The 19,167-nt window shown below is 34.9% G+C and overlaps 1 protein-coding gene across 1 annotated transcript in view; it reads right to left on the bottom strand.

Annotated features, from left to right (window-relative positions):
- Positions 1-922: 922 nt before the first annotated feature.
- IPMK (inositol polyphosphate multikinase) overlaps positions 923-19,167 on the bottom strand; it is a 47,572-nt gene continuing 29,327 nt past the window's right edge. The window contains exons 4-6 of the mRNA XM_003783647.2: positions 12,143-12,315; positions 3,556-3,637; positions 923-1,764 (exon numbers count right to left, since the gene is read on the bottom strand). Of these exons, the coding sequence (XP_003783695.1) occupies positions 1,145-1,764; positions 3,556-3,637; positions 12,143-12,315 (875 nt within the window). The 3' untranslated portion in view covers positions 923-1,144. The remainder of the gene's footprint in view (positions 1,765-3,555; positions 3,638-12,142; positions 12,316-19,167) is intronic.

Genomic DNA, 19,167 nt, shown 5'->3' with positions numbered 1-19,167 from the left:
ATGAATTAAATTATAACTTCTCTATTGAATATGATATAAAATATATTTTGAATAAAAGTGAAATAGAACCATGGATTTAGATATGTACCAAACCACATATGATGCACTAATCTACACACAGTACTTTCGATAACACACAACTGGATCTTGTCTTTTACTGATTTTAGAGAATTCTGAGAAACACTATTTTTAGCAGTGTACATTTTAAACTACTGCTTAACCAAAAGGGGACATATAAATATATTAATGTAAAAGGAAAAAAACTTCAAAAGTTAAAGGAAAAATAAGCAAACCTTCAATCATTCACCTTTTTGAAGCTATAAAAGCTAGTATATCTCACTTTTCACAATGTAGAAAGTATATTTCAATTTTAACACAAATGGAAGATTTAAAAAAATATATTTTGTTCACTGCAAATAACTTCTCCTCTTAACCATGGTGAGAATAATTAGTGCCCTTAATTTCAAGATTTTTGTTGTTGTTATTTTTGTCCATGTCATTACCTTTTTATAAAGTACAGTATTTTTAAACATATATGTAAATGAAAATTAAAGGGAAAACCTGCTTTTGGAATGCAATAATTCTGTATCATTTCACTAAGAAGCACCTTCTGATATGCTGGTCTGAACTCTTAATACAAAACCTAAAACCTAAACAGTACTTATTTCTGAAGTAAAATTTTCTCCAGTTTTAATAACTTTATAACATATCAATACAGACATCAACCTGTGCTTTCTAGATTTTTGTGGGTGTTCAACTAATCTAATAGTTTAGATATTGCTTATTGTCAAAGTAGGGTGGACAGAAATTTCATGATAAATCAGCTATAGAAAGCTAACTAAACTCTTAATGACTAACTAATGGTTTGCATTTTTGCTTGAGACAAATAGATGATTAAGCCATGTACCACCACATTCCCTGCTTAACATTCCTAAGTTTCTTTATTCTTCATAGTTTTCTAATGAACAAATAATTAGTTTTCCTGAGTAAGATTATAAAAAAGTTAACCTTTCTTCCAAAAGTATAAAGACAAATAAAATGCTGACTCACAATACAAATTTTGTACATAGCATTACAGGTGCAGAGATACTGACTGCTGTTCTTCATTATGATTGGCCCACCCCTTAAAAAGACTCCAAAGGATTCAACTGTCTAAAATACTTTGAAGTACAGTAATTAAATGCTTTAGCCCGTACACATATCCCTCATCTATTGTGTTGCTAGGAAACACATGAGCAAAATCTATCATTCGTACTTCTACTTCTGCAACTTCTTGGCAACCAGTGGGAAGATGGTAGAAAACTTTTTCCAGTTGGGAAAGTACATTTCCATTTAAATGTTCCTGTGACATGCTTTTCCACCCATTGTCTTGCTCCATATTTTCAACTTTCAATGAAGTCTGACTGTGATGCTTTTTTGAATACATTTTTCTGTGACGAACATACACTTTGGACAAACTTTTGCCTACTGAAGTTTCTATTTTTCCATTTGCTGTCGAACTTAACACATGAAAGTTATTATTGTATTCCAGTACTTCTGTGTCTGAAAGTTGTCCTTTGGACAAAAACTTTTCTGCCAAAGTTCTGTCTGATTTTGTAGTGGTTGGCTGAGATGAACCTTCATAAACAAATAGTAATGAACTTGCATAAAAATTAAGCTGCTTCTGGTTTTCAAACCATTGAAGAATTTTCTCAATCTTCTGAATACTCGCAGCAACAGCATCTTTTCTTAAGCAGAACCCATCATGAAAAAACCTGGAGACCCCTATAAGAAAAATAAAATTAGGATTAAAATCAAATTATGAAAGGGCTATCACTTGGAAAATAAATTCACCATAGATCAAATTCTCCAATTTTTTCCCCATCATCCTTTAAAATTAAGAATTCTAGGCAGCCACAGAAACTTAGACATCAATTTTCGGTGAAGATGCTCTTATTAGAAAGCATTTAAATGACACTAATGTAATGTGAAATATCCTATTTAGACAAAATTTATTACACGTAGACGAGTAGTTGTCTCTAAATATTCTCTTAAGAAATATGATTCTAAGATTTCTTTCATTTTATATTTTGAAGGACCTTACAGTAAAGTCACTTGTTTGTCAGAATCACATTTAAGAGCTAATCTAAAACTTAGAGTCGAATTATAACCCTTTTTTTTGAGACAGGGTCTCACTCTGTTGCCCAGGCTAGAGTAGAATGACTTCATCATGACTAACTACAACCTTAAACTCCTGGGCTCCAGTAATCTTCCTGCTTCAGCCTCCTGAGTAGCTGGGACTACAGGTGCACGCCACCAAACCTGGCCACTTTTTCTATTTTCTGTAGAGACAAGGTCTTACCTTCGCCCTCACTCAGGTTGGTCTTGAACTCCTGAGCTCACGCACCTCGCTAATAACTTTTTCTTTTTGGGGGGTGGGGGGGAAAAAGAGTCTCAAGCTGTCGCCCTGGGTAGTGTGCTGTGACATCACAGCTCACAGCAACCTCAAACTCTTGAGCTTAAGTGATTCTCTTACCTCAGCCTCCCAAGTATTTGGGACTACAGGCACCCACCACAATGCCTAGCTTTTTTTTTTTTTTTTTTTGCAGTTGTCATTGTTGTTTCAGCTAACCCAGGCCAGGTTCAAACCTGCCAGCCTGGGTGTGTGTGGTCTGCACCCTACCCACTGAACTACGGCACTGCCAACTTTTTCTTTATATATTTATTTTTATTTTTATTGTTTCGTCAGTTTTGGCTGGGGCCAGGCTTGAACCCACCACACCTGGTATGGGGCTGGCACCCTACTCCTTTGAGTCACAGGTATCACCCTCAACTTTTTTTTTTTTTTTTTAATGAAGGAGATCTCACTCTTTTGCCCTAGCTGGAGTATAGTGTTGTGATCATAACTCACTATAGCCTCGAACTCCTGGGCTCAAGTAATCCTCCTCCCTCAGCCTTTTCAGTAGCTAGGAACGTAGGCATGTGCAACCATACCCAGCTATAATCATTTTTAATGGTATCAACAACCCATTATCAAATAGCAAACCACAACTCATTTTTATTTGTTCTCAATAATAAACTTCAAATATAGTATTTCCAAGAATCTAGGATATACTGCTTTTATAACACTTTGCCCACAAATATTTTAGAAACATGTATGTTAACAGGCTTTAAATCAGTGTAATGCCATTTGATTATTCATTATGTAGCTCAGAAGCTTGTAATAATATGGCTCAACTATAGTTGGTAAATTTCAATAAAAAGACATCATATACTACAATACACATTTTTAAGTCTCTTATGTAAGATGCAGTTACTTCAAAAATGATGTTAAAGACAATTCTAGTTCTATTATAGTGTTCAGCTAAATGGTTGGTTTGTGGATGCTCATTTTATTAAAAAAGTATATTAATAAGAAATAAATGGAAATATAAAGGAGAACCAATCATGGTTGTATGGTTTGGGTGTATCATGAAACCAGTGAATATCAATGGTGATATATCAGTGAACCAGTGAACTAACTTTAGAATTATTTTAGCTATCCAATAATAAAAGCTTTAGTTTTTTAGTCCTTACCATCTTTTATAGTTTCTTTTGTTAAGCTTCTTCCATAGTGCTGGTTTTGTGTCTCATAGCTATCAGAATGAACATGATAAACCTGTCAAAAAAAGCAGTGAATATTAAACACTAAGAATCTTTGACCATGTGTGGTTTATTTTAGCAACTCAAGGATAAAAGACAAGATCTACTCATAGTTCATCCTAAAAGATTTGAGAAGAAAATAATCATATAGTCATATCAATGGATGCTGAAAAGGCATTTAACAAATCTAACATACACTTATGATGAAAAAAAATCTTTTTGTGATACAAGGATGAATATTTTTAGTATGATAAAATTATATATTAGTATCTCAACTCACCATAAGTTAGCCTCAAGTTTAAAGGGGAAATAAGAAAGCATTTTTTTTAAAATATAAGAAGCTTCTACAACAAAAAGTATTCAACCACAGTGTCTATTTATCAAATTATTGTACTATTACAGAGTTACTAGCAAATGTAAATAAACAAAAAAAAGAAACTAGATGTATAATAATCTGGAAAGACAGAGACAAAATTATTACTCTTTGTAGATTATACAGAAACTGAAAAACAAATGCAAACAAAAATGTGAAATGGCAGTTGAGTACAAATTAGTAAACAGAAAATAAGCTCTCATATATAGTTAGAAAATGCAATGGACAAAAAGACCTCCTTACAAAATGCAACTACAAACCCCTATCAAAATAAACCAAGCACAAGATCTATAAAAAGACATTTTGAAAACATTCCTAAGACATCTTTAAATCATTCCTAAAACACACGCTCATGTTCTCAGAGAAGATTCAACATCATAAAAGATATCAAGTTTTTGTAAATTAATCTACAACTAAAATGAGATCATAATAAAAACACCAACTTTATTTTTAACCCTATAAACTAACCCTGAAGTCTACAACAAAAACAAGAGCCAGGAATAACTGAAATAAGATTAATAATAAAGTGGGACTGACCTTACCAACCTCCCAGACATTAAATTCTAGAATCACGTTAGTATGTGATAATGGGATTTTAAATCAGTGGGAAAAATGGATTATTTATTAAACCATGTTAGTCTAAGTAGCAATCTCGAATAAAATAAGTTGTATTCATACCTCATACCATAAAAATTCCAAATGCATCAAAGATCAAAATGAACAACAAAAAAGTTAAAAAGAACCTCCCCGCCGCCCCCAAGCACAGAAGAATCCTGACAGCCAAGGGAGGGATTTGCAACCAAAACTCAGGTTTTCTACCACATACATTATGTTTTTAAAATTTTCACAGTTGGTTTTTTTGATAGGTGATATTCGTACATATTTATGGGTACACATGTATGCATAGAATATGATCAAATCGGGGTATTTAGCATTTATCATTTCTATGTGTGTATAGTGTTTTTGCCACATAGATATCAAAACACAAAGAACTGTTTGAAATTTATACAATGAAGAAAAGGCATATTTATGTAATTTATGCAAAGTGAACAAAGGATCTGAAGAGTTCACAGAAATGGAACAGCTCTCAAATATACCAAGTGCACAGCCCTTCCTCCTAAGTTTTGACAACCAAATACATCACTAGACATTGCCAAAAGCCTCCTTGGGGGTAAAAAACTGTCTCTGGTTGAAAACCACTGCTCTATATCTGGCAAACTGCCAATATTTATCAAAACTATAAATGCAGATAGGCCCTGCAATTCCTTTTTAATAACTTATCCCATAAATGCACTAGCATAATGGTAGAATGAGGTAGGTCTGTGGTTTCTCCCTATAACATTTCTTAACTGCAAAAAGACTGCAAAATTATGGTATAATAATACCATGCCACTATGAGATCTCCATGATAAAGGAGAAAAAAGCAAGATACAGAACAATGTTAAGGGTAGGTTTCATAATAAAAGAACATATATATGTAGTATTTCTATGTCTAAAACTTCTGTAGAAGGAAATATTGGGGGGGGAAATAACTCTAATACAGTATCTTGTATAAAGGCTGTCTCCTCACTATACAGGCCGATCTTGTTTACTGTTGTTTTGCTTTATTGCATTTTTTAAAAATTAAAGATTTGTGGCAACCTTGTATCAAGCACAAATCAGCACTATTTTTCCCATAGCATATGTTCACTTTGTGTCTCTATGTCACATTTTGGTAGTTCTTGCAATATTTTGAACTTTTTCATTATTATTTTATCTGCTATAGTGATCTGTGCAGTAACCTCTGATGTTAGTATTGTGACAAACCACAACCATGTCAGGTGAGAATTTAACTGATAAATGTCAGCCTTTCCCTCATCTCTCTCTCTCTTTCCTTGGGCTTCCCTATTGCCTAAGACACAGCATTATTGAAATTAGGCCAATTAATAACCCTATAATGGCCTCTCAACAGTAAAGTGAAAAGAAGAGTTGCATATTTCTCACTTTACATCAGAAGTTATTAAGCTTAATGAAGAAGGCTTGTGAAAAGCCAAGACAGGCCAATAGCTAGGCCTCTTAGGCCAAACAACCAAGATGTGAATGTAAAGGAAACGTTCTTAAAGGAATTAGAAGTGTTACTTCAGTGAACATACAAAGAAGAAATCAAAACAGCTTTATTGCTGGTATGGAGAACGTTTTAGTGGTCTGGATGTAAGATCAAACAAGCCACATTTCCTTACGCCAAAACCCAATCCAGAGAAAAGCTCTTTCTTCAATTTTATGAAGGCTAACAGAGGTAAGAAACCTATAGAAGAAAAGTTGGAAGCCAGCAGAGGTTGGTTCATGAGGATTAAGAAAAGAAGCCATTTCTATAACATAAAAATGCAAAGTGAAGCAGCAAGTACTGAAGTAGAAGCTTTGAGCTATCCAGAATATCTAGCTATGGTAACAGATGAAGGTGGCTATATCAAGCAACAAATTTTCAATGTAGATAAGACAGTCCTCTCCTGTAAGAAAATGCCATCAAGCAACTACCACCTTGATCTGATCAATCAGCAGCCGTCAACATCAAGGCAAGATCGTCTCTACCAGGAAAAAAACAAAAACCTGCCAAAGGCTCAGATGACGGTTAGCACTTTTTAGCAATCAAACATTAAGGTATATACACTGTTTAAAAGACATGATGCTACCGAACATTTAACAAACCACAGCATAGGGTAAACAACTTTTCTAAGCATTAGAAAACCAAAAAAATTGTGTGACTTGCTTTATTACAAGATTCACTTTATTGCCATAGTCTGAAACTGAACCCACTGTATCTGAGGAATGCCTGTATATATTTGAAGTTTGAATCACATTAACTATGCATCTCCAACAAAATTAACTTTTTATTGAGAGCATTAACACTATGTGTATTCAGGCTGGGGCACAGTGGCTCACACGTATAATCCTAGCATTCTGGAAGGCCAAGATGGAAGGACTGCTTGAGCTCAGGAGTTCCACACCAGCCTGACCAAGAGTGAGATCCCGTCTCTACTAAAAATAGAAAACTAGCCAGGGGTTATGGCAGGCACTGGTAGTCCATCCACTTGGAAGGCTGAGGCAGGAGGGTCACTTGAACCCAGGAGTTTCAGTTTGCTGTGAGGCAGACTGATGGCATGGCATCCTAGCCTGAGCAACAGTGAGACTCTGTCTCAAAAAAAAAAAAAAAAAAAAAAAAGACTATATGTATTCGGAAATTGGATTTCTATAACTTTTAGTCTGATATAATTCCGTTTCCCAAATGCTTCACTCATTGAAAAAATTCAAATATGGCTTGGCACTCGTAGCTCACAGCTAAGGTGCCAGCCACATACATCAGAGCTGGCAGGTTCGAATCTAGCCCAGGCCTGCCAAACAACAATGACAACTACAACCAAAAAATATCTGGGCATTGTGGCGGGTGCCTGTGGTCCCAGCTACTTGGGAGGCTGAGGCAAAAGAATCACTTAAGTCTAGGAGTTGGAGGTTGCTGTGAGCTGTGATGCCACAGCACTCCACTCAGGGCAACAGCTTGAGGCTCTGTCTCAAAAAAGAAAAAAGAAAAAGTTCAAATACAACCATGTTCTTACACACACTCACACAGCCTATTTAGGGAAGAAAAGTTTTCTTGAATAAAGTGTTCCTATGAATGGAAGACAGCATTTTATAAATACCAAAAATTGCATGTAATTAGTTATCTTTATAAGAACAGTTAAGTACACATAAAATGTATTTTTTTAAAACTCACATTCCCTATACATATAAATATGCTTAGGATTCTAAAAATAAAAATTGTCATCATTCTACTATTCAGAGTGTATTATCTGAGCCAAATTCAATTTCACACATAGGCATCTAAATTTCACATATAGACTAAAAGCTAAAATAGTTTCAGTGGAACTTCCTTACCACCATTCTCTCCCTCTGTTTATTCCTGCTTTACTAAAGCTGGAATGGAAAGAGATCTGAGTGTTTCTCCAATCTCTCCCCACTGTCTGCTCCTGGCCAGCAGCAAAGATTTTGGTAATCAGTTACATTCCCACCCTAAAAACATAAAAGTAGGTAGCAAAAATGATATCTTTTTTTTTTTTAAATGGAAAGAAGGGTGGGAAACATGTAGGAGAACAGAATGACAAGCCAAGGCAAGTTATAGTTCTTCCTAGACCCTATGTGTACCATAAAAGTTGTTCATTTCATATGAACTTAAAATGTCAGGCACAAACAAATTCAACTATCTTTAGCAAAACATATTTCACATTAACTCAATTTATGGGACAGAAGACTCTGAAGTGTTACTAACCTACCCTATTTAAAAAAAATACAAAGAAAGAATCTGAGTTTTAGACAATATGACCAATAAAGATTAAAAGTATTTTTTCTCTGAGTAATTAGGAACCAGTGATTAGAAAACGTTATTTCTCCTCAAACGATATTAGTCAAAAATTTAAGTTGTGGCCAAAAATATATTGAAACACCTAAAAATTAAATCATCCAAAATGTTGAAATGCATGTTTTTAAAAATTTCAGATAAATTTCCACAAATCATATTTCAATTACATTTGGTAAACATAATAAATCCCTATAATTAAACAGCATACATTTCAAGGTTAATACAAAGTGGAAAAACATTTAATTTATAACAGTTAATCTACAAAGACACTTCAAAAAACTACTATATCCCAAAGAAAGTCGCTGATACAGTATGAAATGCTCTTAAGTCTGGTATTTTAAGATAACATACACCCCCTACAACATATACAGTACACCACAGCCACCTTACACACAAGATGCTCTGCTTTATCGTTTTCTACTGATTACTATCCTCTGTTGACAGTTTAAAAATCCACTCTTTCCAAAATCATCTGACACTCTCCTCTTTTGATTCCCTTGCTCCTACAAGTTCTATTTTCTTCCTACCTCTGTTATAATACATATCTCTGTAAATCTTTTTATTAAAATCAATGTGAACTTTACAATTTATACTATTTGGGGCTTAAGAGAATACAGTATAATTACTATGTCATTTAAAAACAAACAGTTCCTAAAATCACCACAGAAAACAGGCAAGTTAGTCTACCTACTAAACCTCTTCTACTACTATTAAACATGATAACAGAAAAATATTTAAAAATTGATATATTTGGCAAGCTTCATAGTCTATTCAATGATATCAAGGGTATTTTAGTTAAAAGCATGAATTTCCTGGAAGGAAATTTTTTAAATATAGAATATTAATTCTAAAATTATCAGAGTCTATTATTATTACCAGTCTACAAACCCACTGTGATTTTAAAAGTTCAATGAATTTACCACCTACTAAAGAAATAAACTATTTTTAAAAATTAATTCTAATACTAATGTAATTAAATCACATGGTTTATCTCTCAGTTTTAATATTCTAGAATTATATAATTAAATCTATATTCACATTATCATTTTCAAACTTCAATCATATCCTTTCTTAGTTAAGTACATAATACCTAATTATAAACTGTTAAGTGTTACCTGGAAGAAACTATGAAAGCAAAAACAGGGAAACCCAAATTGATCTACACATCCAACCTGCCCCTACCAAAATCCCACCTGCAACTTTGTTGCAGAAACTGAGAAGCTAATCCTAAAATTCATGTGAAAACTTAAAGGACTCAGAATAGCCAAAAATAAATAAATAAATCTTGAAAAAGAACAAAGTTGGAGGACTCACAATTCAAAACTTACTCCAAAGCTATGTCAATCTAGACTGTGTGGTACTGGCATGAGGACAAACAATGAAATAGAATTCAAAGTCCAGAAATAACAATTCCATTTAGAAATAGTGACATAAAAGTGTCATTAGGAACCTGTATAATGGGACAGAAGCCAGATTGGGCTGAATATTGAGGGGGATATAAGGAAACAGAAATGACCAGTATGGCTGTAAAAAGGAAAATAAATTAAATGTGCAGTCAGAAAGCACAGCAGAGTAAAGGTGAGGTTTTCATGTTTTTGTTTTTTAAAAATTTAGAATGAGTTGAACATATTTAAAACAAAAGGGAAAAAAGAGCCAGTAAAGAGAGACAGATGTCAAAAGATGTAAGAAAGACAAGAGAGAATCAATACTATAAGGTTCTTAAAGAGGCAAGAGGGAAAGTGATCCGGTGGGCATAGAGAAGGGCTGCCCTTAGAAAGGAGGATGGAAAATTCTTCAGTGTGACAGGAAGGAATAAAGAGGGAATAAAAGCAATTGCAGGTAAGATAGAGGTGGGTGGGTATGTGCGTCTGTGTGAGGTCAAGAAATTAACGGAAATTCTTTTATCTGAGACCTATTTTTTCTAAAGCAGAAGGCAAAGGCATCTGCCAAGAGAAAGTGGGAGGGTGAGAGAGTTGGAAACAGTGGAGGTCTAAATAGTTGCCCAGTCAGATTCCTATGGGATGTTTATTTCTTGTATGTTTAACATTACCCCATTACCCATTACCCTTTTTTCCTTTTATATATACCCACATTTAGGCTGGGCACAGTGGCTCATGCCTGTAATCTTAGGACTCTGGGAGGTTGAGGTGGGTGGACTGCTTGAACCCACAGATTTGTGACCAGCCTGAGCCAGAGCAAGACCTCATCTCTAAAAATAGCTGGGCGTTGTAGCTGTGTCCCAGCTACTTTGGATGCTGAGGCAAGAGAATCGCTTGAGCCCAAAAGTTTGAGGTTGCTGTGAGCTATGATGTTACAGCACTTTACCAAGGGAGACAAAGTGAGACTGTCTCCAAAAAATAAATAAATAAATAAAATGTATACTCACATTTAATTATAATTTTCCAAATTGAAATAACTGCTTGAGTAGCCCAGCGCAGTGGCTCATGCCTGTAATCCTAAGCATTCTAGAAGGCTGAGGAGGGTAGACTGCTTCAGCTCAGGAGATCCAGACCAGCCAGAGCAAGAGCAAGAGCCCTTCTCTACTAAAAAAAGAAAAACTAGCTGGGAGTCGTGGCAGGAGCCTGTAATCCCAGCTACTAGGGAGGGAGGCTGAAGCAAGAGAATCACTTGAGCCCAGGGTTTGAGGTTTCTGTGAGCTAGCCTGAGTCCATGGCACTCTACCAAGGATGACAGAGTGAGACACTATCTCCAGAAAAAAAACAAAAAAGAAAGAAAGAAAGAACTGCTTGAACGATTTTTCTGTATGATCAGACTATCAAATTCAATTGTGATATTACTACCATCACACTAAAAATTCATCTACAATTGCTTCCTGCTTAAAACTCAAAAAAGAAGATCTATATATTATCTTACATGAATTTCAAAATTACTTATTGTGCTTAAGCAAGCATTTGGAATATCACAAATTTTTCTTCTACACATCTAGAAGATGCAGCATTTATTTAGAGGATTTTATTCCCTATTACTTCTTGACTGTGGCATACTGTTTGCAAAATAGCCTCAATAATTCTTACCACTCCTAAACACATTGCTACTTCGAGTTGTGACTTCATTTTCCCCACCATCACAAGTAGAGTCTAGTCCTCCTCTACCAACAATGTGCTGGCCATATATGCTAGACTTTGACCTACAGAATTTCACAGAAGTGACAGCAATTAGCTTCCCAACACAGAGTTCAAGAACCCTTGTGGCTCCTGCTCTAACCTTCTTGGAATATAGAATAGTGACATGAAAAAAACCAAGATGGCCTTCTGATGGGTAAGATCACAGAGAAAATGACCCAGTCAACACTTAGTACCAACTTCCAGACATAAGAATGAGGTCACTGTAGACCACCTAGCTCCAGCTGAGCCTTCAGATGACTGCAGGGACCCTATGTAAGACCAGTGGAAGAACTGTCCACTTAGCCCTACTTGAATTGCATATCCACAGAATTGTGAGCAAATAAAACTAATATATTAAATCATAAAATCTGAAATGACCTAATTTTTAATTTCTCTTTTCTATTTTAAAAATATAGAAAAAGTACCAAATTTATAAATTTAGCACTTTTCTCATGGTAAAATCATAAATAGTATCACATTTACTTTTAAAAATTTATTTTGGACCTCAACTTAAGCCTTCTAATATATTATCTTCTGATACATTAGTATTACTATGTACAAATGACATCCATAATTTTCAAGAGAAAAACATGTGGGGAGAAATGTGTATATTATACTAATAATCACTCTTACCCTCATGCCAAGCACCAAGAACCCAATCTCTTCCATTAATGGGTACTTGCTGACCTGTTGCTGAATCTTCTCAGATGAGGCAAAAGGATCATAGCTTTTACGCCCTATTTTTACATCCATTATACAGGGCTTATTAAATTTATGGGTCACATCTTCCAGTTTTAAGTATAAATCTGTTATAAAATAAAAACTGTAATTAGTAATAGACAAATACATTACTACTCAAGTAACTGTCAGAGGAAAACAAAATGTTAGGAAATCCTAAAACAGAGAAAAAAATGTAAAACAAATCTAGTCAACAATTATTATTCCACCTGAAAAAAAGACTGACCCCAAAATTTATAATAAGTATAAATATCACAGAGAAATGCTCAGAAATGAATTAAATAACATTCAACCATAAGCAAAAGATACAAAGTAGATAATAACATTTCTAAAGGCATTAAAAGAACGATGAAATTACTTCAAAGCTGTTCAAAAATTTATTCCCCTTTTGAATATAATTTATGTTATCTATGCCTCAGCAGATCTTTTAGTATTTTAATTATTCTTTAAAGTTTATTCTTCATTTAAAATTAGAAATAGGACTAAATCCTTCCCACAGAGTAAAATAATAGAAGTACAGGTTAAAAAAGGGTAAACAAGGGTAAACCAATCCAAATGATGATCCCTGCCAAACATAAAATCTTTCTAGTTTCAAGGAAAAAACCAAATATCCTGCTTTTTAGAACACAGGGGATCTCCAAAAGTTGGTCTATAAATCACTCCGGTACCCTGCATACATCTTCTTACAGAAAAATTAAATAATAATTCAAGTATAATATAATAAAAGCCCTACCTATAACGTATGTGGTATAGTTGACTTTCTTACAGTTTTAGCTTGAAAGCAAGGGTCCAAGGCCACTAAGGGAAAAAAGAAAAAAATTCTTCTCAAAGTTTCAAATGAGATTATGACTCATTTTTGAGTAATAAGTAGCATTTCTCCTAAGAAATTCTTCTCTAAGACTGAATAAATTATGTCCTGCTATATGTCACCATGGCAATAAGGTTAAAAAAGGTGTCTATTTATTCTGAATTAAATAAAAGGGTACCAGGGGTAAAAAAAAGCCTTAGTCCCTGCCCAACCAACTATGCTATATCCCTAGCATAGTTACTAAAGTACAACAAAAAAGTCTGTGCTTTCTTCTAAACATTACAAGAAAAAAAAATTTTTAATAAAAAATTTTAAAATAAAAATGAAGTTTGTGCTGAACAAAAAGTGAGAACAACTCTTCTACTTCAAAGGATAAGAGAGAAATGTTATCCCTTAGTCAAAGGAAGATGGAAGGAGGGCCATGAGTGTGATGAGTGTGCAGAACTAGGTGAAGTTTGGTGTCTATCTCTTAACTACGAGATGGTTATGAGAAGATGGGAAGGCAGCAGCACAGGCGCATTGCCTTCAGAGTTTCTCCCTCGTCTCCAACCACCTGGAACAAAAGGAAGGAATCATACTCATTCTCTCTCTACAGCTGCAAGAATTTCAGTAACAAGGCTTCCATTTCAAATATCAGGAAAGTCTAATTAGATTCCAATACAGTAGATCCTTGGCATTTACAAATTTATCATTACTTTAGAATCAAGACACTCCAAAAGTCTCTCTGTGGTGAAGCTATATATGGAAGGAAGTATAAAGACAGTGAATGAACCTTACTAACTACCATAGCATCTGTATCTCAGTGAAGGATTACTGTTTCCTATTGGCCAATTTGGTACTCATTAAAAATAAACAATAAACTGTTTCTTTATGACAAGTAGAGATGATAGATGCCAGATTAGAGACTTTGCAAGTCTGAAAATAAAATCTCTATTTCTACCTTCTCCTCTTAGATAAATAGGGCTAAGTATAACAGGTTTATTTGATGTTACTTACACTGGCCAACTGTGTTTTTCTTTACCGATTTTCAGATTCTTGATACATTTTATATGATTAAAATCACCAAAAACAAAGAAATTGAAATTATTATTAGCCTTCAGAAATAAAACCTTAAGTTGAGGCCTACAGAGGATTAGTTTGGTATGTTCTCTGGCCTCATTATTTTTTTTAAGTGAAAATAAGAACTGAGATTCTCATTTCTCTTTCAAGTATAAAAATAAACATTAAACCTGCTTTAGAGATGCAATTATTAAGAAGGAATGTGATGTTAACTATCTAGCAACTTACCACAAGTGCTTTTGAAAAAGGTAAATAAGAAAATGGGACATGAGCCGGGCACTGAAGTCTTTAATGATTTTTTTTTACAGGTCATCATCAATAGAAATAAATTTCAATATTAATTCACTCTAAAAAATACAAATTGTTTCCCTAGAATAGAGGTTGTAGGTCAATGTTGAGATTTAGTTACTCAAATGATCCAAGTTATTTTGCCACAAGGCAATCTCACTTATAAGGCAATGCCACAGACTAAAGAACAAAGGACAACTTTTCACCTAGGACGCTCTTGTGTGCAGAGTGAAGTATTTTTCCATTTGTAGGTCACAACCCATTACTGGACTGTAAATTCAACTTAATGGGTTGTAATTTAAAGTTTCTTAAATGAAAAGCTCTTGAATGAAAGAGAAGAAAAAAACACAAAACTGTCTCACACACAGTGAGACTAAGTATTGTGTGGTTTGGTCTCATCTTAAAAATACTGAGTTGCCATGTAAAAAAAATGTATTTATTACACGGCATAGACAAGTTTTACAAAAACATTTGACTCAATAGAACATCACTGTGTCATTATGATGTTCACCCAGCTCAAGAGCTATCCTTAGGCCCAAAGAAATGGTCCCTTTGCAGTCACTGTCATACTTTGGAGATCTAGTCCCATGACCATACAGCCACTGATGCAGGAGCAAATATCCTGATACAAGCTTGGCCAGCCTTGCCAACTTGCAAGTGGGAAATGACCTAGGGGTAACTTCGGTGGGTGCCAAAACAGCACAGGAAAGTAGAAGAAAGAAGAAAAGTTGAGAAAATGAAGGAAATGCACACAGGAAGATCTCCTTGAGCTCTGGTAAGAGTTCGATATCTGGTTCCACTCCCACCTTAGGCTCAGATGCATAACCCTTGGTTTTCATAAAACACCCTATATCCTTATAATAAATTCTTCCTTTTTGTTTAATCAAGTTCAAGTTTATTTCTATAACTTGCACCCAAAGAATCTTAGCTAAGATGGCAGAGTTTAAAGCAATTGCTTTGGAAGCAGAGAAGGTAGGTTCAAAATCTCAGCTCTATCATTTGCTACCCTGTGACCTCGACAGCACTTCTCCAAATCCCAATTATAAAAAATACAGATGATTATAGAATCTATCACAGGAATATCACAAAGACTAAATGAGATAATATAAAATGCTTAGTCCAGTGTCAGTCCTAGTTGCATAAGTGAAAATTACAACATTCCCTCACTGCTTCAAAAATACAATTTCAAAAATTTGAGATATAATTATTGTCAAGGCACTGTTCTAGGATACAAGTGAACAAAAAATAAAATAAAAATCCTGTTTCTATAGAGTTTTCTTTCTTTCTTTCTTTATTTTTATTAAGACAGTTTCACTTGGTCACCCTCAGTAGAGTACCATGGCGTCACAGCCCATAGCAACCTCAAACTATTGTGTTCAAACAATTTTTTGTCTCAGCCTCCCTAGTAGCTGGGACTACAAGCGCCCACCACAACACCTGGCTATTTGTTTGTTGGTTTGTTGAGCAGGCCCAGGGCAGGTTCAAACACCCAGCCCAGGAGCATGTAGCCAGCACCCTAACCACTGAGCTAGGGGTGCCCAGCCTGGAGCTGCTTTTTTAAGAACATAAATAGCATTATATTAAGCATAACTCCTGGTATGCATTAATTTTGCTTGTAAGTACACATAAATATTAAACATGCACTCCATTAATAAATATTAATACTTGCTAATCATGTCAGGTCACCAGTGAGTCCAGGTTAAATTTCAATATTTAATATAAATAGACATATAAGATGATTCTCTGGAGTTTATACTTACCCTTCCAGATAAAGCAAGTGTTAGTTTTTAATAACCACAAAATGAAATGACGTAGTCACAACTCACCTAGGTGTTTGCTGTTTGCTAATGGATACCTTCCAACTCTAAGGTTAGTATCAAGCCTTAACCTGCAGTTAAATATTAACAAGAACATCTATTTATCATTCACTGCTTTATCTCAGGTAAAATCACTCTCTCTTAAACATGTCATGACTATAAAAAACATTCAATCTGATCACTAACCTCAAGCAGGCCCTTGATGTTGCTCAACTATCATACTGTACTTCCCAAATCTACTCATTTTCCATCCTTTCAGATTACTATTTCATACTTCCTCCCACAAAGGAGAAAAGGCCAGATAGCCAACTATGAAGCCACATGGAAAAACAGACAAGATCTTGCTTTTACACATTATTCATCGGCTACTTCTGAGAACAACAGAAGTTGAAAATAGAATTATGAGAACTTAAGCCTCCAAATTTGGGGTAAAGGGAGAAAGGAACAGACATGTGTCAGTTTGTTTTAATTTATGCTTCCTAAAACTTGACTAGCAGCTAGATCAAGAAGCCTACAAATCAATCAGGCTGAAGATTACATTTGGGAACTCAATTTGCTCATCCCTACTTGATGTTATACTTTTCCTATTTGAGACAGAGTCTCATTCTGTTGCCCAGGCTAGAGTGAGCCATGGTCTTAGCCTAGCTCATAGCAACCTCAAACTCCTCAAGCAATCTTCTTCTCTCAGCCCCTCCTCCCTCACTGAGTAGCTGGAACTACAGGTACCCACCACAACATCTGGCTAATTATTTTTTCTATTTCTAGTAGAGACAGAGTCTCACTCTTGCTCAGGCTGGTCTTTAACTCTTGAGCTCAAGGGATACTCCCACCTCAGCCTCTCAAAAGTGCTAGGACTACAGGCATAAGCCACCATGTCCAGCCAATCTCTCCAAATAACTATCAATATCTAAAAGGTTTTTGATGGTCCATGTACTAGGCTTCTATGTTTTTACATATATGTGCAAATGAGATTTATTATATATAACTTCCTTGAAAAAAGACCACTGCCAACAAATGTTCTATTAAAAAAAAAACCCATTGGTCATGTTCTAAAATTAAAATTTCTAGTGAATACACTAAAAATCACTGAATTGTATGCTTTAAGTGAATTGAGCTTTATGTTATGTAAATTATATCCCAACATAACTGTCATACAAATTAAAAGATCTTATGAGTCAGCATATTCTTATATTTAAGAAAAAGCTGGCTTTTCATTTCCTTCCTCTGAATTATAAAAACCTGGATCAGCTTTATAAAACTCTACCCTACATCTATACTTAAGATGCCCTGGCTCATGCCTGGAGGCTAAGGCAAGAGGATCACTTTAGCCCAGGACTTTGAGGTTACAGAGTGCTAAGATCTAAAATGATACCACTGCACACCAGCATGGACAACAGAGCAAGACCCTGTCTTTAATTTAAAAACCACACAAACACACAAAGAAAAGATGCTTAAATGAAAAGAAAAAAAATAATAATAACATTATTAATTTAGGCTATGTAAAGCACAATCATGCAAACCATAGTATTTTATTAAACTTTAAGAAAATATTTGTTTTCAAAATCCTAAGAGGCAAGCCTACATGCTAAGTTTTCCATCTTTTTTTTTTTTTTTTTTTTTTGAGACGGTCTCACTCTGTTACCCTCGGTATAGTGCCATGGTGTTACAGCTCACAGCAACCTCCAACTCTTGGGCTTAAGCGATTCTCTTGCATCAGCCTCCTGAGCAGTTGGGACTACAGGTTCCTGCCACAACGCTTGGCTATTTTTTGTTGCAGTTGCCACTGCTGTTTTAACTGGCCGGGGCCAGGTTGGAATCTGCCACCCTCGGTATTTGGGGCCAGCGCCCTACCCACTGAGCCACAGGTGCCACCCAAGTTCTCCATCTTGTATTTCTTTCATTTATAATCAAAAGTACCCACACAGAAGATGATTCTATGAATTTTCTAGCAAGATCAAAACTAAACAATCTGCACAGTCCAACAGTTTTATCCAACTTCTTTCAGAGCTAATAAAGTAGGAAAGGAATAGAAAATCCCTTGAAGCAACTGTTGATATTACAAGACCACTGTATATCATGTGTACTTTATTCCCTGTCCTCTTTCCCTTTCTGTTTACATTTTCTCCTCTCTTCTCTTATTTTCCTCACATCTTCTCATTCTAGTTGCACCAGTATCTCTAGTCATATTCAAACAAGAGAATTAAGAGTTTACAAAACATTCTCACATAACAATTCTTGACAAGTCTACATGGTACTGCTTTAAATTTACACAAGATAGAGCTCAAAAAGGTTACTGAGTTAGCCAAGTTCACAAAACTTATAAATAACCAAGAAAGAAGTCAAGTCTTTTGACTTCAAAGTTACAACATAGAGGAACTTCAAGATTATTCATTATCAAAGACCAAAACGGTTGATTGCCAGCAAGTCCTTGATTTTTACATCATGTGTTAGTAACCCCAAACTAAAAAATGTTATTTTAATTAAAGAATTTCTTCTCTCATACATATTATTTTCATATACTCTATTTTTCAAGTAATGACACTGTTTGTTCAGCTATTTCACCCTTTCCAACCAAAAATGCTCTTTTTACTAAGCATTTAATTATCTAGATTTCTAATCAAACATCATCTTCAGCAACTTCTGTTAATCTTTCAGTGTCACTTTACTTAGGAATGATGATTCAATCTAAATTAAACAGCAATTAGTAGCAAAGTTCAATGACATTTTAGATACTTTAAATTCTTCTTCCCTTTACCTTTTATATATCATAGCATTCCTGGAAAGTATGACTTGGAAAAAACTAAAAAGGAGGGGGGAAGAAGACATTACAACAAAAAGCTCTATAATGCAAAAGGATCTCTACAAGCATATACAAGCATATGAGCAGTGGCTCACGCCTGTAATCCTAGCACTCTGCGAGGCAGAGGTGGGAGGATCACTTGAGGTCA

Source organism: Otolemur garnettii, unplaced genomic scaffold (assembly GCF_000181295.1).
Source record: "Otolemur garnettii isolate 467f Iridium unplaced genomic scaffold, OtoGar3 scaffold00008, whole genome shotgun sequence".
NCBI classification, from domain to species: Eukaryota; Metazoa; Chordata; class Mammalia; order Primates; family Galagidae; genus Otolemur; species Otolemur garnettii.
The sequence above is the reverse complement of the archived record's forward strand: the minus strand, read 5'-3'. Positions and strand labels throughout refer to the sequence as shown.